We start from the raw sequence: 24,689 nt of genomic DNA, 5'->3' as shown, positions 1-24,689 counted from the left end.
CAGCAACTGGACCAGCAAGGGAAACCCAGAGCCCTGACTTTTCATCCTCAATCCTCTTCGGGTGGTGCAAGGGATGTTCCCCAGTAGCAATTCCTCTGATCAAACACCTCAGGAAGGAATGGAAAACCTTATTTTGAGAGGGAACTAAAAGAGCTGCACTTGTTTAGCCAAACAAGTCAAAAGCTGAGCAGATATACCATACTCTTTATAAACAGATCGAAAGTAAACACTGAGGGTATACGGATGCAGAAGAACTATTCCAGGACAGCTAGCACAGAACAAAAGGGTATAAAGTGGCCATGGATAAATTTAGGCTGGAAATCAAGAGTAGGTTTCTAAGCAACAAAGAGGAGCCTTGAGAAGGAGCTTGCTAAATGTATGAATGGACCAGCACAATATGGCTGCAGGGGACTAGACTCTATGACCAATGTTCGTCCGGTCTGAACGCCTGAAGACAAACGGCAAGGCCTTCAAAGATTCTAGTCTTCCACCGCACAAGTAAATCCTTTTTTTTCTAAGCCTGGGCTGTCACTTGGAGGCACTTTGATTAACCACACAAATGCTGTGGTTTACATTACTAAACCACACTCTTGCCAGCCTAACTTTTCCACTTGTGTCTGTGCATACCTCCTTCCAGAACGAAATCATCTGTCCTAGCAAAAGCAAAGGGCTGCCTCTACACCCAGGACTTTTGATGTTTCATCTGTATGAATCCCCCCGTCCCTCAGCCAACACAGCTATGCCAGCTGAAGTTCCTTGTGCACACCACGTTTAAACAAGGGACATTCAGAAACCAGTTTCACATGCAAATCACACCATGTAAAATGCCAGATCAATGCAAGCCATGACAGTGAACTCACACCATGACTCCATCCACACAGCCCAGGTTCCATCCTGAGTCGTCACCCCTACAACTCTAGAGGACAGCGACGGGGAGGGGACACAACTTTGTGTTTGGAAGGGCATAAAAATAGCAGCAAGATTCTTCCCTCGCCCCTAAAGATAACAGGTCTTAGATGTCACTGCCACTGGGATACATAAGGCCATCCACACACCAGATTTGTTACTGTACTAAGTTGGCAGACTCAGGAATCTGCTCCTATTGCTGCTGCACTGGCTGCATTCAGATATTGTTTTCAGTCTTTTATTTCTAACCAAAAGGGTCAGAATTTTTCATTTTCTTTGGAACAAAAACCAAAATTCTATCCTCATTATGTAGTTGAAGAAGCTGAAGCCCCAAATCTACACCTTAAACCAGCCCATACTAGATAACCTGCGGACACTGTGCGTTGTACTCACCAAATCGTCTTTGGTCTGTCTCACATGTTCCAGCTGCCTCTGTACCTCTCGTTCACTGTAAGTGAGCTTATCGAGCTGGTTCTGTAATGAATTGTTTTCAGACTGAAGCTGTGCATTCTTACTGGTTAGTTTTTCAGTGAATACCAGTAGCTCAGACTCTCTTTTCCGACTGCCTTCAATGTCCTTTTGGAGATCAGTAATCAAGGAGTTCAGACTATCCACTTCTTCCTTCAATGCATCCATCTCTTGTTCATCTCTGCCAAAACCATGATACAGTTTTTAAAGACTTTGCTTGAGTTTAAATATAAACGTGAATGAATTAAATGGCTTTCAGTGTGCCAATAAGCTATCAATGACGCCAGTCATATTTGTGAGAACGGCCAGTAAAGATCAGGTATAAGCACTACCTGAACTTGCAAATTCAATTGACTAACGTGGCACAACCCTGACTGAGGTGCAATTCCACAAATAAGCAGCAGTTCCAAAGGGGTCCATAAGCGAGAACCCCCTTGGAAGATACAAATCCAGGGTAGAAGGCACAACTAATCCTGCCTAATCTTTTAGAAGAGCAGGGTTTACATGCACATCTCTGCAAAAATATTTTCCAAACTTCCATAGTGATTTTTTGGAAAATATTAAGAAGTACAGAAATATTTCCTCAGTGTAAACAGACCTCTAATCTTTTCTTGCTTTTTGTTACCATTCAGAGTATACATCTAAATTCTGCCCAAATAGTTTATTACCACACATTCATTGAGTTTACATTTCTTTTAATATACCTGGATATAAAACAGACCACAAAAACCCTTTAGGATTGTAAAAGCACTATCTGTTCCTTATATTAAGGATGAGCTTATCTTGAGACTATTAACCTCCTTTGTGGTCAAGTATTTCCCTTTATTCTAATCTGACTGAGGCTGTAGCTGACTGAAGTGGGAAGCTAGAACAGTAAATTATGCTGTTTTCAAAGTGGACTGATCTATCACAGGCAACATGGGTTTATCAGTGGCAGGTCTTGTCAGACCAACCTGGTGGCCTTTTACGATCAGGTCACCAAATCATTAGACGCAGGGGTTGCTGTGGATGTAGTCTTTTTGGACTTCCGGAAGGCTTTCGACACTGTCTCTCACCCTGTCCTCATCAAAAAGCTGAGAGACTGTGGTGTCGATGCCCACACGGTCAAATGGGTCGCCAACTGGTTGGAGGGCCGCACCCAGAGGGTGGTAGTGGATGGGTTCTTCTCGACCTGGAAGGATGTGGGCAGTGGGGTTCCGCAGGGCTCGGTCCTCGGGCCTGCACTGTTCAACATCTTCATCAGTGACTTGGATGAGGGGGTAGAAAGCACCCTGTTCAAGTTTGCTGATGACACTAAGATGTGGGGGGATGTGGGTGCACTAGAAGGGTGCAATAGGCTACAAGCTGACCTTGACAGGTTGCAACGGTGGGCGGATGAGAATAGGATGGGGTTTAACACTGATAAGTGCAAGGTGTTGCACATGGGGAGGAAGAACCGGCACCACACTTACAGGTTGGGGAACTCTCCTCTTGCCAGCACGGAGACGGAAAAGGATCTTGGAGTCGTCATTGACTCCACGATGAACATGGGCCGGCAGTGTGGGGAGGCAGTCAAGAAGGCCAATCGTACCCTATCATGCATCCACAGATGCATCTCGAGCAGGTCCAGGGAGGTGATCCTCCCCCTCTATGCGGCACTGGTCAGGCCGCAGCTGGAGTACTGCGTCCAGTTCTGGGCGCCACACTTCAAGAGGGACGTGGACAATATGGAAAGAGTTCAGAGGAGGGCCACTCGTATGATCAGGGGTCAGCAGGGCAGGCCTTATGAGGATAGGCTACGGGACCTGAACCTGTTTAGCCTCCACAAGAGAAGGCTAAGGGGGGACCTTGTGGCCTGCTACAAACTGGTCAGGGGGGATCAGCAGGTATTGGGGGAGTCCCTGTTCCCCCGTGCGCTGCCAGGAGTGACCAGGAATAACGGTCACAAACTGGCGGAGGGTAAGTTTAGATTAGATATTAGGAGGCGCTACTTCACAGTCAGGGTGGCTAGGGCCTGGAACCAGCTTCCAGGGGAAGTGGTGCAGGCTCCGAGCCTGGGGATTTTTAAAAGGAAGTTAGATGAGCACCTTGCCGGGGTCATCTGACCCCGGTGCTCTTTCCTGCTAAGGCAGGGGGTCGGACTAGATGATCTACCTAGGTCCCTTCCGACTCTAGCTACTATGAAACTATGAAACTATGAAACTGGAGGAGTTTCAAATTCCAGTTAACCCCTAAGGGGAAAAAAGTCACAGCAATAAATCATTCTCTCAAAAATTATAATTTGTTTCTGTTTAGTTGATATAACAGGCAAGAAACCAGCTTTTTCTCAAAAGGCAGAAAGAGATGCATTTTGTTAAAAGCTAAGGCAGCGGTTCCCAATCTGTGGCACGGGTACCACCAGTGGTACGCGTTAACTGATTTATTATAATTACTTTATAGGACAAAAATGTGCTGGTGATACTTGAGGTTGTATTGTTTTAAATTGGTGGCTCACAATCTGTCAGAGTTTGGGAACTTCTGAGCTAAGGTACTTCTAACAGTAGTAGCCACTTTTCTATACTGATTATATTTAATATAAATAGAATCTTAATACATGGTTTACTAAAGATTAATGTTTAGGAAAATGAAATGGGTATTCAGAGGTCAGATGTTGTAGAGTCCAACTAGTCAAAAGACCGGCTATATCCAACAGGTATTGCATGACCTAAAAGCATGACCTCTATTACTGATGTAGTGCACTCATGCACAAGGCCAACTTGTCTGTCTGGTTCCTAGGACAAATTTACATTGGTTAGAAATATCTACTACATCTACAAAAATGTGGAAAAAAGAAAAATCACTCAGTGAGAACTCCCTCAGTGTGAAAGAGTACTAAAGAGGCTGACTTGGAGGTAACCATCAAAAGATTTCTGCAAGGGGTAGTCAGCTTCTCGCTCTGCTCCCAGGAGCTCCTCTCTGCACACCAGCGTGTTGGCATGGTATTCAATATAGGACACTTACTGCTTTCTTTATCTTATATATGTACACTGCTGTTACACTGCTGCATGTGGTAACTGCAGTTTTCTTAGAAAAGACCAATGCTATGTTAGCACGAGCCAAAGGGCATATAAAGGAACTGAAAATGTTCATTTGCGTATCCCTGAGGAAGGCCGACAAATTGCTGAAATATTGTCCCATGGCAAATTAAAATTGCTTACAAGTACTGCAGGAATGTGTAGGTGGATTATTTGTGATGCTCGTCTGCCTCCAGAACAGTTCGAATGTGTGAAAACAGATAGTATTTGTTTGTGTTCTATTTCACATAAACCATATGGAAATATGATTATGCCCAGACACTGTTCTGGGATGTCCATAAGCCAAATTCTCCTCCAGCTTAGAGTAGAGGGTGTGGGGTAAGCCAACATTTGCTACAGTGCAGTTAACGGAGCTTTGCCAGAACCAAAACTAGTTCAAGAGAGGAGAACCAGCCCTTCTGTTCCTTAAAAGCTAAGGATTTGATGTAGATAAATTTGAGATGCAACTTAGAGATGCAAATGAGCTCAAGTACTAGGTGAATGTTCTGAAAAATCACATGTTAATGGATATAAATTAAGGTTTCCTTTAAGTGCTTCAATGCACCCATCACAATAAAAGAGCCTGATCCTCCCAGCTCAGCTGCCTCTTTCCTGGCTCTTGAATCACATGAGCACCGAACAGTTTCCCTGCATGGAAGCTGAACAGTCAGCTCCAGAATGCACACTTATTTTTATCCTGACAGGTCCCATTGTTATATGATCTATTATCTGTAATATCATCTCTTATCTGATCATCACATTTCATCAACATAATAAATGTTCTTGGGTACATTTAAATCATTCAGAAGTTTTACAAGGGGCTCTACTGGAACAGGATAGATTCCCTAAGGACACCCAAGTATAATACATACCAAGGCAGAAATATTTTTAAAACAAAAACATGCTGCAGATTTAAGAGAAGTCTGTTTTAAATCCACACTTTAATGTATACCTTTGATGTTGTTCCTGCAGATGATCAACAATTTTCACTCTGTCCAGCAAATTCTGAATCTCAGCCTTCTGCCGATTAATGATTTCTTTGTACTTAGATAACTCATCATCTGTTCTCAACCTTTCATCCTCTAGACACCTCACCTAAATGTAGAAGATAAAAGAAACTATAAGCTTATTTTCTTAGCAAACTTCAGAGCCGGTAAGTTTTATATGGCAGTCTAAAGTTCTGATTAATTATTATAGTATAGTACTGCCTTCCTGTTTTTTAACATGAAGTGTACATATAATTGGATTCAAAAGCTAAATTAAATACTAATTTTAGTCATATGAATATGAAAAAGCTGTAAATATCAGCTGCTTAAAAGGACCAAATTAAATAAAATCGAGAAGTCCAATACAATCTTCCCTAAAGTTTCATAACTCTACAAATATCAAGGAATCAAGGCTCCTTAACTTTACCATCTTCCTGCTATTAACAAAGGCAACGTACATCATGCCCTCCCAATCCTTTTCTCCAAAGACCAGCCCTATGGGGTCTGCACTGCTCCTCTTCTAGCCGGGATCAGGATGAGTTGTTTGGCAGTGGTCTATGGCCCTCACCAGCCTCCAAACAACACCCAAACGCAGTTGAACTCTAATCTTTTGTGTAATTCTTCTGCCAGTTGGACAAACTCTAACTGCTTGTACAGATCCATATAGTGCAGTTCTACATAAATATGCACCGCATAGACGGTAGCAGTCATTTTCAAAACCTACTAAAGTACTCCTAATAGCTTTGCTGTAAAACGTGGCAGAGAAAAAAAATGGGACAGCAAGAGGTACCAGCTCAATGACACTCCAAGAAACACTGGCTAGATCAGCCATTCCTAAATAACGCAGCCCCCCTTGAGCTCATCCTACAAAGTTCTCATTCTATAACGTGTATGGTGAGAATACATGCAGTGACTGTGTTTCATCTGTCTGATCTATTGCCAAAAGTTTTATACTCCATTTTCAACCTACGGCTACAGCAATCTTTAGTTACCTTTGTTCTCAGTGTACGCAGCTCATCCATGCCCTCTTTAAATGTTCTTTTCAAGTCCTCCAGTTCTTTGATTTTGGCATGATGTACCTGGTAAAGAAGGAGAGCATCACAATAAGCCTCAATCTGAGGCAGGAGAGTCTGTACGGCAGCACTCTGTGCCACAAAGCTAAGGTAGCGCTCTATGCCTTCAGCCAGGAGCTGAGAGGGCTGGGGTGGCAACAGGAAACATGGAGTGGCAGCAGCAGTAGCAACAGCCACCTTTGAAACCAGATGCCTTAGTCTGGCCTCCCACTCAAAGGTTGCCAACCCCAGTTTAAACTATTATTAAACTTTATTATTGGGGTATGTGATACTTTAAAAGCAGCCAGTGTCTCTTGTTTTGCCTCCTTGCTTCTAATGAACAAAAACTGCTGAGACATAACTGCACCTTTCTTCAGTCAAACAATTACACATTAAAAAAGGACTAGTACTACAAGACCTGAGCAGTGGGAGTGTGACCCGTTACTGGCCTCCAAAAATGAGTTTCAGGCTGTCAGAAACAGGCCTGAATAAATCCTGTTTCTTCATTCCTCACTACCTAAAAACAAAGTCTAAAAAGCCATCCAACAGCAAGGACACCATAGAAACCTGTAAGCAAGATTCTGCGGTATTTAAACACCTCCAGTGCTTGTAGGAGCATCTGCCTACAAGGCAGTTTTGTCATTTTGTTGCCAAAGGAAGTAGTGCATCCTACATACTTCCATTCAGAGGACTACATAAAGAAGGCTTTTTAAGGGACAATGGCAGAGCCACCAGCACAACACTGGATTTTTTTTTTATTTTTTATTTGAGACAAGCAAGGCCAAAAATCAGGGAGCTAACAAGAGTCACTCCTTCCAGATTAGACGTAGTTGTGTAGTTGTAGGGGAGCTGTTTGGAAAAAACAGGCTGAAACAGTCACTAGCTAAACCTGGGTATTGGCATCCACCAACCCTCCTCTGCCAGCCAGTCTAACAAAGTCATTAGCAGAAGTAAGAAATTTTTTTCCGAGTGGACTTGCCACTGAAGGGAAATAAGCAACTTTGCCAGGGGGTTCATTGCTTGGTACACTGCACAGGAACAGCGGAGACTCAGTTTCAGAAGGGAAGTTTGCTCCAGTGTTAACAGACCTCATCTGCCACACATCTGACCCCAAACTTCTCTGTTCCCTCTCATCAGTCCCTGGCCACATCCTCTCCCCAGGCTCCTATTTCCTTTGGCTTGCAACCCCTCCAACTCTTCACTTAGGTTCTTCCTCTTTATCTGCACAGTACCCAAGACTGGGAGTAACTCTTTGAGAAAAAACTCTGTCCTCTCAGTTCTAGTGCCTGCACTACAATGGCCTCCAGCAACTGGGAAAGTCCTAATCATTCCCCAGCAGCCTTTAGCTAAAAGTTTGCTCACATGTTCTGTGCAGGAATCAAACTGTAGGAGCTGTGAGATGATAAAGCATGCTTATGGCAGTCTGAATTTTGAGAGAATATTACTACTAAAGCAGCAAGTCTCTGCTGAGCAGGCGAGAACCAAGATTCCCCCCTAGATGTTTTAGCCTTGCCAAATTTGTGGTGGCAAAAGGCGACACCAAAACCCTTTCTTCAAACTGTCGAGGCCCCATGGCTTCTCAAAAAAGCAATTGTCATTTCCCTCTAACTTTGTTCTTGGATATGCTGGAACATCCCCAAAAAAGTGTAGCCGGCAGCAGATACCTGGTATGCAAAATTCAGCCAGAGTAAATATTTGGCAAAGTTAAGCAACCAAAAACAAGTTCTAATCATGAGAAGCACTGGGCAACTTGGAAGAGAGGCCTTGCTGCCTCTAAGCAACACAATGTGTTTACCTCCAACTGGTCAGACTTTTCTTGCATTTGTTTCTCCAGTTCTCCCTTTGTTACACGGAGTTTTGCATCCAACTCGTTCGATTTAATTTCTTCTGACTCCTACAGGAATGCAAGAAGCAAGCACACTTCATTTTAGGCGCATTAAAAAAAAAAAAGCCACTCTTTGCCCATTTTATGGGCACATGTTATTAATATCGCTGACTCTGCAATATGGCTACAAAGAAGCTTTGAGCCTTGCCCTCCAAAGCTGGCCTCTCTATTTATTTTCCATTCATACCTAATCTTTGGACCTGCATATAAAATGACATGTCATCTCACTTACGCTATATACACAGTAATCTTTCACTTTATTACAAGTTATGCAGCAAATAGAAAAAAGAAAAATGAAATGCTAAACACGCTAAATTTCACCTCATAAGAAAACACACCTACTTGGTACGTTTTTATCATTTCTTGGCAGTTTTTCCGTATCTGATCTGCTTCCTCTTTTGCTTGTGTTAACTTTGTTGTTGCATCCTTGAGTCGGTCTCTAGTTTCCTAGAAAAACAGAAATGGATAATGGGTTGAACCTGCTGAGTCTCATAAAGTTTTTAACTGAGGAAAATGTGACTCTTTTCCAAATATTTTCAACTCCACGGTGACCAACTTCTCTCCAAATAGCAATGTATTTTGTTTGAACAACTGCAGCTATTGATGGAGACGGATAACATGAAAACCCTTAGCTTTTGTTTAAAAATTAAAAAAAAAAAATTCTAGGCCTTATGAATGTAGAGAAATTTGACATTATAAATCAAGTGAAAGCAAATAAAAATAAAGCTGTAGCTAATTACTTTTAAAAAAATCTCAATTTCTAAGCCAATTTCATGATTTAACCTTCACCAGTTTCTGTAAGAAGCCATGTTTGAATTGTAACCCTCCCCACCTTCAGTATGAAAAAATGGACAGAAGAAATGTCCCATCCCCTGCCCTGCTGCCTCCAGCAATCCTCCTCAAGGTGTTAAAAGGAATAAGCCCTCAAAAACCAGCAGGCAGCATGAGTCAAACAGCTCAGCAAATTAAAATCTCTCATTGGTAGAGCCTACATTTTGTGAGCCAACACGAAGTCGATAATTCTGAAAAAGAAAGTTAACAACAAGGGATGAATCCTTTCCAAACAAAGCTCATGCATCTAGGAAGACTTCTGTAATAGATCTGTTACAGCCCATCCTCTCCATCTTAGACTCCTCAAAGCAAGGACCTTTTGCCATAGCTCTCTCTTTCCTTTCAGTATGTGTGTGTTTAAAAAAGAAACAAGTGAAAAAGCCTAGTTTCTAACTGCTCTTTCTCCCCAATCAGACTGGCAGCGTCTGTAACCTGGATCACGCGCAGATTCTGAACTGGTAAATTCAGAATAGGAAGGGCAAGAAATTCTTAGCAGGGACTGCAGGGTGCATAATTTTGATTTGGTAAAAGGCCTCTGGCAATCGTACAGAAACAAAAACCCACTCTGGATATATTCTATTCTGTCCTTCCACAATTTCGCTTCTCAACTGGAAATTTCTTTAATCCATCTGTAGACAGCACTGCCTACAGATGGATTTAGGGGCACATTGCAATCTTACTCCAGGACAGTGCTTTACTAACCTTGTGAGAATCCATTTCAGTTTTCAATTTGTTTTGGGCCCATTTGACTTTGATAACATGAGAGTTTATTTCTTCTTTCAGTTTTTCTCTCTCTCTGCTCAATCTAGTAGCTTCGCCTTCCTAAAACCAAAACAGAACACAGGTATTATTTTGCAGACTTTGATCCTTCGGTGTTTATATAGCTATAGCACTCATGTATGATTAGTCTTATTCTAAGTGTAGGCTGTCAACTTTAAGGCTATGAAAAAACGAACATAACGCTTTAGCCCCTAACTTGTAAATATCCTGCCATCGGAGGTGGTTCAAGCACCTACACTGAACAACTTCAAGAGCAAATTGGATGCTTATCTTGCTGGGATCCTATGACCCCAGCTGACTTCCTGCCCTTTGGGCGGGGGTCTGGACTCAATGATCTTTGGAGGTCCCTTTCAGCCCTAACGTCTATGAAATCTATGAAATGTTTAGGCCTGAGTCCCCCTAGTGAGAGTACATCCCTGTCTGCACACACTGCTGGTACATTTAGGGGCTGCTAGCAGACTGGTTTCGTCAGGAACGGTGACGATCCAGGAAAACCTAGATTTGCTGATCTTCTGAGAAGGCTGCAAAGGTGCAGTTTTACTCCTTCAGTAGATTGAGGGGACAGATGCAGGTTCCATGGAGCTAGATTCAGAAGGTGCAAAAAGATGCAGCTAAATACTTAAGGACTGGTAAAACTTTTGTACAGAACTGATGGAATCCTTGCATGACTGGATACATAAAACAGATCAATACCGGAAAAAAGAAAATAGTCTATGTTTAAACTGCTCTGTGGTTGTAGTTCATACACTATTTATGCCAGCATAATAGTTAGCATAAAATGCTAACAAAGCACTGGGTGTGTTTAATATGCAACTAAGGACATGTGGTGCAGGGTAACAGCAAATGCTAGCAAAAAAACCACTCCACACAAACCACCACCTTTCCTATCAACAGCATGAATTGCCAAAGCATAGCTGGCCTGACCTTAGATACCAATATCTACAAACCAACATGTCATAAAATACTCCATGCATTATATTAGACTCCTAGCAACTGCAATGTTATTCCTTAAATGGGCCAAGTTTACCTTACCCAAGGTGTTTAGACAAGCATGGCAAGAGGGCTGCATAAACACTGCAAATCTTCAGGGCTGCTCTCGCAGGTAAACCTGAAGTTAGATCTACCAGCTAAAGTTCCTTTTGCAGGTTTGAGCAGATCCCCTCCTTCTTATAGGCTGGAAAACCACTGAAATATACTTAAAAGGAGCCACTTAAAGCCACGGTTTCTTCAAGTTTCGGTGAGCTTACTTTGACCTTCCTTTTCCTGCTCACACCACAAAATGACATTACGAACAAATCCACTAGGTTTCAAGGAGAGATCAGCTACCAATGGCCCACGGGATGGATTTGTTCCACCAAGCAACTGTCCCCCATCCCTACCGGCCAGATATTGGCAGCAGTTCCGGAGTAGAGGAGAGCAGTCATGTTCCTCTGCTCCTGAGCAGTTTTGCTGCCGCACTGCCTGCTGCTGTCCCAGCCCTCCCTGCTTTCTCTTTCGTACCCTCTTATCGCAGCTGTTGCTTCTTTCACTAGTAAACTGGTTGCTAGCAGGATTTGGTGCCACTGCTAGCAACCAGTGAATGTTGGCTGGCAAGGGTAAAGGGCAGCAGCAGTGGCAGCAGCTGCAGTAAGGGGCCATGAGAGCAGCCTCAGCATAGAACCAAGACAGGTAGGGTGGCAACAAGTGGCTTAGAGGGGCAGTGGCAGCAGCCACCTTTGAACACAGCTACCTTCATTTGGCCTCCCACACCTTAAAGGATGCTGACTTGTGGTTTAAAGCTATTATTAAACCTTTATTACTGGGTAGCTGGTACTTTAAAGGAGCCAGCATCTCTCGTTTCACCTCCTTGCTCGCAATGACCAGAAACTGCTCAGACATAAGACTGTAGGAAACTTAACTGCACCTTTCTTCAAACATTTGTGTGGAATATTAATAAAGGGCTTAGCACTGCAGGATGTAAGCAGTTGGGGTGCAACCTGTTACTGGCCTCCAAAAATGAGTTCCAGGCTTTCTGAACTGGCCCTGAATAAATCCTGTTTCTTCGCTACTCACCACCTAAACAAATTTTTAAAAGCAACAAAACAGCAAGGACACAACAGAAAATCCTAAACATGATTCTGCAGTATTTAAACCCCTTCATCAATGCTTGTAGAACCAACTGCCTACAAGGCAGGTTTCTCATTTTGTTGCCAAAGAAACTAGTGCATCCTACAGACCTCCATTCAGAGAATTATCTGAAGGCGTTTCGGGGAGATGACAATAGAAACAATAGTCTTTTTCCCAAAAGAAAACTTTTTTCATAAAATGAATCTTCTGACCAACACACAGCAGAAGTGAATTCAGTAAGACACATTTCATTCCATAATTATGCTAAGTGAGGTCCAGATTATTCACAGAGTACTTTTAATCAGTTCTTTAAGTCTTGTACAATATGCCTAACATACCTTGGTTTCATAGAGCTGGTGCAGTCTTCCTTTTTCCTGAGAAAGCTGTTTGATTTTATTAGTATGTTTTTCAATTTCTTTATTTGCATCTCTCAGTCTTCTCTCAAGTATCTCCTTTTCTTTCCGGAGGTCTAACGATTCCTTTTCTCCTCGAACATATTTCATCACCATGGTTTCCTTTTCTTGGCGCGCTTCTTCACATTTCTTGTTTGCCTTTAAAATTGTTACTCTGATTCCGTTAATAATGCATTTTGCAGTTAGCATTGATAAGCAGGCAATACCCACACACAGTACTCCATGCAGTAACTATTGATGAAGGTGAGGATGCAGATATATATTTTCACTAGCATGATCAGGCTGAACACCAGTGTAATTGTAATGTGGACATAATATGCAGCCCTATGCTGGTGCATGTTATTCTACTCCAAGGAAAAGTAGCCCTAGGAAAATAAGAAGTACTTCTACACCAGTGCATGTTATTGGTATTGGTGCAGGTAGCTCTACTCAGTATTTGTAGGAACTGTCCATCTGGGCAGAGGTTGGACCCTTGTGGTTCCTTCCCTGCTATTCTATCTTGGGAGAACAGCTTGCTCAAATGCAAATGTGCTGTCATAGCACCCCTGCCACCTCACGGCAGGGTACTGTTATATTGCCTACAGCAATTGGTGACCTGGAGAGAACCAGGTATGAGCTCATTCAGGCCACCAATGAAACTCATGTTTGTAATATTAGGTACATATCTTAAATGTCTGCAAGCCCACAGCTAAATATCTTATTTTAATGGCATAAATCAGCAGGCTGGTACAGCTTCAGTGTATTTGAGCATTCATAAAATCAAAAACATACACATCTGATGCTTCGAAGTGAAAATATGTTTGCAAATATATATCGTGCCAAATCTCTCCCCACAATGTTCTAAATAATGTCTATTTAGTTGTCTGTTTAAAATCACGGAGATCTTATTTTCAAAAACTTACTACATTTTCATAAGAACAGGAAGCAAAAATTGTGTTCTAAAATTCATATAACGTGGAGAAAGCCCCTGACTTAGTGCCATATTAAGAGAAAAAGATGACCCACCAGCAACAACAAATGAGGTTAAATGGTTAACCTGGAATTAGTCATTAAAGGGTGCATTTTAAAATCGATAAGAAAGGAAATCTGCTGACAACTCAAACCAATACAAATAAGACTTAAATTAATTAAAATAATTTCACAGATAGGGAAACTAAAAAAGCATTAGTGGCCTAGATTTTGTATACATAAACATACAGATGCTCTGTCTTTTCACAGTCTAGGTGTCAAGGACTCTATTAAAAGGTTAAAATGCATCTTGGAAATCTTGGGGAATCTATTTCTAACATGATGAGGCTGCCAAACATTTCCAAGAAAACTGAATGAGCAATTCAGTGATTAAAAATCATTCTAAGATACCTGGTCCATACGAAATGTCATCTCCTTATGCAATTGCTGAATAGCATTTTTGGCTGCAGCTTCTTGGGTTGTAAGCTTGTCTTTAGCAGCTTTAACTTCTTTATTAAGCTCTTCTATTTTTGCTTCTAACTGCAAAGCAAACATCATTGAGTAATCAGTGAAGAGACAATAAAAAAGATTTCAATCAAATTTTGGAAACATAGGAACATTTCACCTAAATTAGGTGTTACAGCACTTTAAAACACCAAGGAAAATATCAGGGTAGAATAAATTACTATGTGAAAAGGAAGAGGGATTTGGACTAATATCTCTCTCTCTGCTGATGGAGTCTATTGGCAAGGATAACAAAGTTGCAAAGATCTCAGAATTAGGCCCTATGTTCTAATCCAGCTGCTTAGGTTTGCATTAAAAGAAAGAATCAGACATCTGACACCAAGAATTCAATACATTTAAGATGCACCTTGAATCACTGCCTAGCATATAAAATATAACTGATGGATTTGTGCAAGCATGCAATATTATATCAGTTACTTCAATTATAAACACACAGTACAAAACTGTATGGTTTTTCTCTGTTTGAAGAGAAAAGACTAAATTATTTTCCAGGGACTGACTTCTATATAAAGAGAGGGGGGGGAATGAAAGAAGAAAAAGAGGCTTCATTTTTAAATGCCATAAATATTACAACTCTCATTGCTGAAAAGTACCATTTTAAACTGCAGTGTCAAAAGATATTTGACTAACCTCATTAAAAAGTAATATTTTCTGAAACTGCCCCCAAATGTGAAACATTAAAGAGCTGGCTTAAATAACAAGAAACAGAATTCAGAGTAGCATGCTCACTTATCAGTACCACTTTCTGTGATGGTACATTTAAGTGAAATATCACAGCGAACTCATGATCCTCACACCATCAGACAGTGATAACAAGGAAATAAGAGCAAGGGACAAGTAAGCTGTTTGCTGCTTTAGGCAAGAGTATATGTTTCAGTTTCTAACTTTTTTAATCCATCTTCTTTTCAACCCTCTGTCTAATAATATTCTGAATGTTCAAAAGATTGCAGAGACGTCCAGAAGGCAAATGAGGATCCTGTAGCATGATACATTCTTCAGGCACTGGAGAACAAGTCTTTGCCATAACATTTGAGAATGCCCAACAAATTGGGCAGAGGAAAAAAAAAAAAGACATTAACAGACAGCTATCTGACATGACTGGGATGCTAACACTAACAGTAGTGTTGTATATTAAATTACTAATATAAAAAAAGTTAGTAGTTTGGATATCATACCACATCACTACAGCACATTTACAGTCAGTTTAAAAATCCATGCTGAAACAACAGCAACAGCATTAACAGATAATCCCATTATAAGCACGCAGTGACATCCAGGATGACACTCCCTTCTGCTTCACCACAAGGCTGCTGCCACAAACCAGTGAACAGCAGGGATGTTTTTCTCCTTAGTTGGTGACAGCTTAGAACAAGTGGAAGTGCCTGCCATACACTCCTCTGCGGTGTTGTAAAATATTCACTTGAAAATATATATTTTATATAATTTTTTTAAATTTATATATATTTGGGGGAAGGGTTGTTTTGGTTTTTTTCGAGTTAATATTTTACAACACCGCAAAGGACTGTATGGTCACTACAGATGACTATATAGCTATAGATATAGATATAATAGAGCTAAACAACATTTTGAAGAGTGTCTCTAAAACATACGTTTATAGCAGTGATCATAATCTTTTACTAGTTATTTTCTTGGGTTTTCATTTCTTGGTTAGTTTAATAGCAAAATACTAAAAAGGCAGGTATTCTTGCACAGATTAAGAAGAAATCTAACCACTTTAAGACCTTCAGAGAAAGTACTCCATTCGGCATATTTGGTTCCAAAGGGCAGATAATCCATAATATCGTGAGATTTTACTATTGTTATCAATTATAAAATGCTGTAAGACATTAACAGCTAAAGTAGTTCCAAGTAGAACTTAACTTTTCACTTTCAGATTGCTGCCTACTACTAAAAACAAGATATTTATATATTCTAAAGCAGGGAAGTCAAATTCATCTAGCCTCACAGAGCCATGACAATTAACACTGGCACCACTCATCCTGCCAACCAATTTCTGACCCCATAAGGAGACCAGCTTGCTGGATGGCATAACTCTGTGGGTCATATTTTTGACACCCCTGTACTACAGCATTTAAACTTAGAGAAATATTTCTTGAAGCATAGCTTAGAATGACATTACAGAAAACTGATAGGAATATCCCTTTCAGGCCAACGCAGCATATATTGCATTCCCAACAGGGGTTTTATTCTCATTTGATTATGAATGCTGGCTTCAGCATTTACTGCAAAGAGGGAACTCAACTGTGTGCAATACAGGGTCTTCAGTGGAAATCTAAGGCACTGAAGTTAAACACAGGGAACCCCAAGAAATATTGAACAGCTGAAACTCCCTTCGACTTCCAGGTGTTCAACACATCAGTAGTTTGAACCCAAAAACTATTGAAAATAAAGACAGTATAAGCTTTCAGTAAAACAATTTCCTTAGTATGGAAAGAGACAGCCTGTTTCATATGGGGTTTATGCAAATACTGGGCCCGTTTCCCCCGTGCATCTCAGCGCCAGGCAGAGGCTCTTATTGCCAGCGTGTGGAAGAGATCAGACCCCCCTGTGCTAGCTGTACCTGTTTAATAATGTTGAGGTGCTGCTTCTCTGTCTCTGTTCGTTTTTTCAGTTCGTCTTTCAAGTTGTCCTTTTCGGAACAAATTTCCAATATCAGTTCCTGATGCTTTTTGTTTTCCTTAATTAACCTGTATGCAACAAGGAAAAGGAGAATGAAACGTTGATACCCACAATCGGGGGGAAGGACACGACACACAATGCTGTGCAAATGCGGTGTATTTTAGAACCCCACTAGAATTGCAGCCACCAATAGCAATAAAGCCTTACAAAGAAAGGGTTAAATAGGTGTGTTCGGTGTGTGGAGGACAAAAATAAGTGATCCCCAAAAAGCTAGGTACCTGTACATTTTAACCTAGAATGAGCTGTGACAGCTTTCTATAAACACTTTCGTGCAGGGTTTTTACAATAACTGCTGACAGAGCCTTATATACAGCGTGTTTATAACGTCCTTGTGAAACTTTAAACTTTAATAAGTTTGGATATACACTTTGAATCATCATTTACAGTTTGCTTCTCTCCAAAGCATAATTCATTAAGTTTTAACACAATACAGCTCGAATTTCTAGACTTCAACATAACACCACCTTTCACGATACATCGTTCAATCTGATTTTCCAACTCATAGAAAACATTTTATAGTTGCTGCTAAGTGATTTCATGAATTGCATTTGTGATCCTTACCCTATGCATGGCTTATACTAGGCTAAAATGAACTTAATGAATTATGCTTTCAATAGCTGTTTACAGTTTGCTTCTATCATGTGTATATCCAAAGTTATTAAGGTTTAAAGTTACACAAGGACTTTATAAACACTCTGTCCAGAAAGCACTTGATGCTGCACACACTCTCTGGCTGGTATGAATGTAAGCCAACAACTGCATGTCACTGGGCAATGAAAACACTGGTAAAAATACTGCTTTCTAGTTAGCTACACTGTTCCTGCCACTCTGGTTCCTGGGAACTTCCAAAGCATTCAGAAATGCCCAGCCATAATATAGATATCAATGCAAACACCAGTATTACCTTATTTTTACACCATGGACAGAGCAAGCAATTGATTTGCTCACAAAGGAAGCCTTTCCCAGCCACAAACCAAACTGAGACCTCCAAAGCCGTAATCGAGACTCTTACCCACAGGCAGCTCTCTTTTCATAACACTTTGTACCTTGCAGTAGGGCAAGCTGAAGGCTGAACTGAAGCTACAGTCTAAACAGCGTATTTGGCTTGATCTTCATGGCCTCACACCACAGCGTTCCAGAATGGATGTGAAAGAAGGTTATAAACAACCAACTGGAGCAATATTTGCAGTATTATGGACCATCCCTTCTGAATTATTTAGGTACCTAGCAGCACTCTCAGAAACACCTCAGCAGGTTAAGTGACTACAGTTGGCATCAGTAGAAGTTCGGCACCTAGGCTTCACAAGGGAGTTTTAAAATCCTATGGGTCATCCCCTGCATCTTCAGCCATCAAAATGTCTGTAACCTTCTGGTTTTAAGCAACTTAGGGCACATCTACAAGTCTGCTTTACTGCAAGTTGACTAGTTAGCTCCATAGTAAAGCATTACCATTTATCTACATGTGCACCAGTATTAGGGCACACTAGATTAATTAACTGCACCCTTAGATAGTAGCATCGGGGACAGTACTATCTTAGGGCACAGTTAGTTACTGTACTGAAGCACGTGTGGATGGTGACTGAGGCACCAGGGTGCAAAAGTACAGGGGCTGCCTGCTGCCCAACCCCACACTTTAGCACCCTCATGCCTCAGCCAGCCCCTTGGCCGCTGACGCTGGTACCTGGAGCCCAGGCTGCTCTGCTCTGGGACTGCAGCGTGTTGACCCAGGTGCAGCATCTGCACATGTGCCCTGGACCGCAGTAGTTTCAGCATCTACACGTGCCCCCACTGCTGCCTGCCTTGTCCCCCCACTGCTGCCTGCCTCCCCATACATCCCTCTGTCCCTTGCTCTCCTGTGCCTGTACCTGCCCCCCACCCCCTGCTCCTGCTGTTTGCCCCCCTTCCCTTCTGCTGCGGCTCTCCTCCTCTGGTGCAGTCAGCAGCAGGACGGCCCTACACTGGCTCCAGCCCAACCTGATCCCTGCCCACCTCCTCCTCCCCCTACAACCTGCCACTTGGCTCCCTCCAGTCTCCCCCAGCTGAGTGGCCCCTCCTCCACCAAACAAGCTATTCCAGCCTGGGGCCAAAGCTAGAATTGAGCTACTGCCTCCCCAGGCTCATACTTGAATCCAAGATGAGGCTTTTCCCCCCTCCCACTCCCCAAGGCTGACTAGGGGGAGGAGGGAACCTCACCTTAGATTTGAGTAAAAACGGTAATTTAATAACAGCTACGTCAACTGCAGCCTGGTCCCAAGGGTACAGGGCAACAAGCACCCACAAAGCTTTTCATGTATTCTGTCAGGCTGTAGATGCCCAGCTATAACCTAAATCTGACCCCAGCAGCACAAAGCGCAGACCATTTCCAGGGCGGCATTGCAGTGATTCGGCAGATTGGAATCTCCGACCCAACCCAGAACGCCCTTTGGACCAGCTACCACCCCGAGCAGTCTCCTGTCGTCACAGGCAGGCCCATTACGGGAGTAGCAAACAGCATGCAGGCATGCCCTGCTCTTCTGGAAATGCAAGAGGGAGAAGTAAAGTAATGATACTTGTCTCTCTAAGAAAAATGACTGGCTCCCAGGGCAGGATACTGAGCTGCTGTAGTAACACAGCCTGTACACAGTGAATGACGGCCCAGCTAACAAACAGGTCAAACCCAATCAACCTGTTTATACACTATCCTTAGGAATTTTGGCCATCTACACACCTACCACTTCCAGCTCCCGCTCCTCATTCCTGGTCATTGCTGCTTGTACGAAGTACATGAATCACAATCATGCTGTCGTGCTTTCTATTAAGTGTTTTCTAGGAGGAGTTAATTTGGTATGTTTTTTGTTAGGGATTAATTGGCAATGTTATAAAATCTTTTCACAGAATGGGAATTTCTCAATGCAGGTTCTCTTTTCTTTTACACAGCTCTCCATTACATATCACAGTATATCCCATGAGAAGTAAACACCCAGAAAGCCCACACAGATTACAAAAACCCCTTGTGTTCAGCCCTGCCAGCAGGAATAAGTTTAAAATTAGAGGATACACTTTACAAATGATCAAATGCTTCTTATGTAATGAGAAAACATTAAGAAAGCCCAAAACGAAAGCAAAAAAATCCACCAGTTACCTGAAAGAGTTCACATTTAAACATTCATCTCTTTAAATAGTTAACAATTCAACTATAAAATTTAGCACAACAAACTTTGATATTCAGAAACCTGTTTCAAAACCTTTCCTGCATCATCCAGTAAAGTGCTAATTTATTTCTATACACCGACGCTTGAAGGACTCTACATTTAACAAAGCCTTCAGTCTTCTGAAAACTGAACTGAAATATCCTTTTCCAGCTTTTTGAAAAGCCAAAGTCATCTGAAACTACTAGAAGAAGCTTCTCGTTTTACATGGCAGTTTTCAACCTTTTTTTATTTGTGGGCTCCTTAAAACAATTTCAAATGGAGGTGAGGACCCCTTTGAACTGTAAGTGTGGGTGTTCACTTACTGATTGATCGCAGTCATCTTTTGTGAACTCAGACACGGTGGCTACACATAGACAGTCAAAAAGCCCGAGGCTGAATCGATTCAGCCTTTGCAGACTAGTCTAAGCTGCATAGAAGGAACCGATAAGCAAGTGAACGGACATTCACTTTTGATTCTGGAAATGCAGCCATATGTCTGCAGTGGTTCAGGCCATGAGCAGGAGTGAGAAACACAACTGAGAAAATTGGTTACGCACACTTGTATCTGTGGCGAGATTAGTCAGATACTCACTTTTTTATGGTTTGCTCCTGTTCCAGGTATCTGTCTTGCACACATTTGTCAAACATTGCCAGGGCCTGCTCCCCTTTCCTCATTCCATTAGGGAGTTTGTGCTCTTTTGAAAAATTAGTGGCTATCAGTTCAGATTCAATTTCTTCCAACAAAGCCTCCTGCGATGAAGACTGCTGTATTGTGGAAATGAGCTTCTTTGTGCAGTCCGTGTCATAAGGGCTCTCCGAGTAAATTCTATCGCTAGATTTTTTTACAAAGTCAGATTCTTCTCTCAACTCCTGCAATAACTCCATCAGGGACTGTTCTGTACCATTCATTTTCGAAACCTGTCGTTCAAAATCCCTGCTGGGCAAGTGTTCAGCTTTCCCAGAGCCTCCCCCTCGTCTTACAAGAGAAGTCTTAGCACAGCAGTCCCCACCTCCTCCGTGATCAGGTGAAGGCTGCTGGTGCTCCAGCATTTCAGTTCTGGCCCCATCCCCCCTCATGTCAACAGCTGTGAAACCATGGGCTGCTGGCAATGACTGGGATTCCCTTTCCAAGGTGGGATCCTCTTCTTCAGCAACACTTGCACCATCCTTCCTGTCAAAAGTTCTGTCAGCACTTTCATGCTGTGAAGAGCTGGGGGAGGCACTCTCCAAGGCTTGCAAAATAACCACCTCTATTACACTCTGCATGTCTGGCCTATGCACTTCCATCCTTTCCTTTCAGGAATCTGGAAAGAGAATGTAGGGAGTGTTAACTTCAAAAGAGACAGGATTAAAAAAAAATAAAACCAACCTGAGGGACTGGGGAGAGGAAGATTCAATTGAAAATCAAAATGCAGGACAGGGATAGAAAGAATTTGCTTCTGACAAAGTTTAACAAGGGTTTAGCATTCTGTCTGCTAAATGGACACACTACTGATTGCATCGAGTTTCAAGAGACGGTGGGAAGAATCAAGGTGCTATGATACTAACTACTGTTAATTAGTGTATTTTCCTACCTTCTAGTAACTCTTGCAGTCTGAAAGGCGAAACCATAGAGGTGACAGAGCTCAGTTCAGTGATTCTCAAAGAGGGGGCTGCAGCATCCTGGGGTGCCTTGATATCCTTTCAAGGGTGCCAATGTTAACAGCAGTGCTAGGTTTGCAACATGATTCACATGATAAACCTAGAGATTTCAAATAGAAATCCATAGGTGTGGGCCTTGTTCTTTCCAACAGAAAAAACCTTGCTCTGTTATTTTTGATACTCAACGATGAGTAAAAACTAAGAGCTGGCATTTTTGAGGGGGTGTCTCGAGTCTAAAAAGCTTGAGAACCACTGGCTTAGTTCCATTTAAAAAGAAGAAATCAGAGTGGCTACTTTCAGACAAATAGCAAAAACCAGGGCTTCCATAGTAACTGGTATTATAGTACATGATTCCAATTGCCATTAGTAACAAGCACAAAGTGAAGACACACTAATCATTCTGTGGAGTATGGGATCACGTTCCAGCTACCGCCCATAAACATTTTTTCCAAAAGTCAAGAGGCTCTCACCCTCCTCCCACTCAGTCAAAAAAACACACAACAACAACACTGTTCCTCGTTCCTGAGCCCTGACTGTCCATCACAGCCTATACGCACAACTAGCAGAACACTCAGCAACCTGGAGGGGTGAGAAAACAGCTTCCCATTCCTGCCAGCTTTTACACCCTACAAAGAAGCATCTAGCTGCTTGAAGATGGCACTCTACCGCCGTCTGTAATACTGTACAGCCACCCTCTCAGAAAGGAGTTGGCAGAATGAATGTTTGCAGAATCACTAGATGTAGGAATGGCTCCATATAGCAAAGCTCAGGTACACAGATTGCAAATGGCCAAGCACACTTGCTGGCCAGCTTCCCCAAGGTGGCTGGTCACACAATGTTGTCTCATCTTCATTTCAGGATGCTTCTGCAGGTGTCCAGACAATTCACTGTGAAGACTCTAGAAACACCACTGGCCTTTTTAGGCTGACCTGTTGGCCAGTCTTCAGGAGACAAGTTGCAATGCCTTGATGACAAGGAGTCAAATGTCTTTGGTCTGCTCTTGCCTATTTACCAAGATTCCCATTTCTCTGAACAAGCAGAGGTAGTTTCCTAATTCAGCGGTTCAACTTTGCCATTCCAGGAAGCAATCTGCCCTCACACACCAGTTTCCTTGCTGCCTCCCAACACTGGCACCACCTCTTCTCCATTACCAGGGTGACCCCAGGGTCTCTTGGCTTTGCTTTTGCTCACTCCCTGCCATGCTAGCCAGTGCCTTGGGTTGTGACTTGTACTGTCCCAGCTACTAGTAAGCAAAGCGACTTTTCACTGCATCCTCACCATGCTTGAATGTATAATGTTCAATAGGGGCAGACTTCTACCAGGTCTGTGAGTGACTGCTGCCACTAATGCCCTCCAGCATAACATGCACAAACAGCTACAAAAAAAATGAGCAATCAACTTACTTGCCTCTACCAAAAGACACTAAATCTAAGCAAAAATCTAAGACTGGACAGAAGCCAGCATTTGGTAATGGTAGATAACATGTAGGATTCACAGCAAGGAAACACAAGGAATTTATACAGCAACAATACAAATATATGGGGAGGAACAAACACTGAGTTTTGAGGATTTAGTATTTCCTGCAGACTTGCTACAAATGCAATTATTGACCAGAATAACTTAAGAAGATTCCTAGCTTTCCTCATAACGAAGCCTGCATTATATCACTTTGTATTTCAAATTCTGTTTGCTTGCAGTGTAAAAGGATTGAATTGTGAAGTGTGATTTCCCACCATTCATCAACTGTTCAGTGTTAACTTTTGCATTCAAATTACCAACATGTAAATAAGGAATACTAACATTTGCCACCATTTCATTGCTGCTCCTCACATTGGAAGCCTCCATCTAATACGTTTAATGGAAATGACAATGGCAGCTACACTTTGCCATTCAAGTACAATACTCCTTGCAAATAAATGAAACAGAACAATGAATTTTGAACACTTGTTCAGTAACAATTTAGCTGCTTGCAACAGGCTTTACAAATAGAAGTCAGAGGCAGGTACCTTTTAGCAGCTGAAAAGTCTACGTGCAGCTTATAAATAGGGACCTTCTTAAAACTGTGGTAAGACAAAGGCTTTTTCACAGCCTGCTCCCAGCAGTGAGGACCACTGGTTGCCAATATTTTTTTTCTGGTGTTGATTTCATGGACAGTCCCAGATTTCATGGTTTCTGTGAAACCGCAAATTAAGTCCCTACTTATAAAAATTCAGTTTATTATAAAAATTGAGAGACTACTTTAAAGATCAACTGTTAAAATATAATACAGCCAAAAACTGCTTTAGATATTAAGATACACCTGCTTTCACTGAGTATTTGAGAGAATGTTAACAGACTTGTCAGGTCTTCCTGCAGTTATTATCTTAACCTGATTATTAATTTAAAGTTATTTTTTCCAGGTATGCATAAGTCATGAAGTTAATTGTATCATTTCCCAAGGACTTGTTGCTTTTAAAAATTTGAGTAATACCCATGATATGGCACGCTATTTGTGTGGGTATAGAAGAACAGAAAACACTAAAGTACTAGCCAATTGCCCATCAGGAATGACACGGCGGGGGGGCAGGGGACATGCAGCACAGCCACCCACCATCCCGGGGAGTGCGGGGGTGGGAAGCCTGTCCCACCACCCCCCTCAGCCAGCACCCTAAGCTGCTGCCACCTGCAAGAAGCTCCACCCTGCCCCCCACCCCGGCTGCTCCATCCCTGCCATCATGGCGGTGCTCCACCGCGCTGCCGCTTCCTGTCCAGAACACTCTTGGTGCACTCTGACTGGTTGTTTCTAAGACTAAGGCTCTTATAATATTACTAGCCAATTGCCTATCAAGAATGACGGGGAGGAGGGGGCTGGGATGGAGTGCCACCACCTAACGCCCCATGCTGCTACTATTCTGCTTCTTGCAGGGGGCAGGGTCTGTCTGATAGTCAGTGGTGGTCCTGTCCACCCTCTGTCCAGTCCTCCGTGCGACTTCAAAATCATGGCGGCACCCCCCCATGCTTGGAGCACTCTGATTGGCAGTTTCCGTCAGCCAATCAGAGTGTGAATAAAGTATTACAGATGGACAGACTTAGGCTTTATAATATTATAATGATTAAAATATATGACAACATAAAATTCTATGTGCCAGCTCAGTGGCATTCACTTCTACAACACCTAAGCAAGGGGAGTAAGTTAATCTCAGGATAGCTCATGTCTACATGCAGCAGTTTGTCATCTTTGTAACCCTGAGAGTCAACCACATCTGA

At 42.2% G+C, this 24,689-nt stretch overlaps 1 protein-coding gene across 2 annotated transcripts in view; it reads right to left on the bottom strand.

The window, feature by feature from the left end:
• CCDC186 (coiled-coil domain containing 186) overlaps positions 1 to 24,689 on the bottom strand; it is a 49,009-nt gene that overhangs the window by 11,479 nt on the left and 12,841 nt on the right. For both annotated transcript variants that reach the window (XM_090057264.1, XM_090057265.1), the window contains 10 exons: positions 20,395 to 21,106; positions 16,514 to 16,640; positions 13,819 to 13,947; positions 12,385 to 12,597; positions 9,863 to 9,982; positions 8,672 to 8,776; positions 8,240 to 8,338; positions 6,385 to 6,471; positions 5,359 to 5,501; positions 1,300 to 1,555 (listed from right to left, as the gene is read on the bottom strand). In XM_090057264.1, coding sequence (XP_089913390.1) covers positions 1,300 to 1,555; positions 5,359 to 5,501; positions 6,385 to 6,471; positions 8,240 to 8,338; positions 8,672 to 8,776; positions 9,863 to 9,982; positions 12,385 to 12,597; positions 13,819 to 13,947; positions 16,514 to 16,640; positions 20,395 to 21,089 — 1,974 coding nt within the window. In that variant the 5' untranslated portion in view covers positions 21,090 to 21,106. The remainder of the gene's footprint in view (positions 1 to 1,299; positions 1,556 to 5,358; positions 5,502 to 6,384; positions 6,472 to 8,239; positions 8,339 to 8,671; positions 8,777 to 9,862; positions 9,983 to 12,384; positions 12,598 to 13,818; positions 13,948 to 16,513; positions 16,641 to 20,394; positions 21,107 to 24,689) is intronic.

The sequence above is a fragment of the Crocodylus siamensis genome, chromosome 7, assembly GCF_052110815.1.
Source record: "Crocodylus siamensis isolate JL-2025a chromosome 7, ASM5211081v1, whole genome shotgun sequence".
Taxonomy (NCBI): domain Eukaryota; kingdom Metazoa; phylum Chordata; order Crocodylia; family Crocodylidae; genus Crocodylus; species Crocodylus siamensis.
The sequence above is the reverse complement of the archived record's forward strand: the minus strand, read 5'-3'. Positions and strand labels throughout refer to the sequence as shown.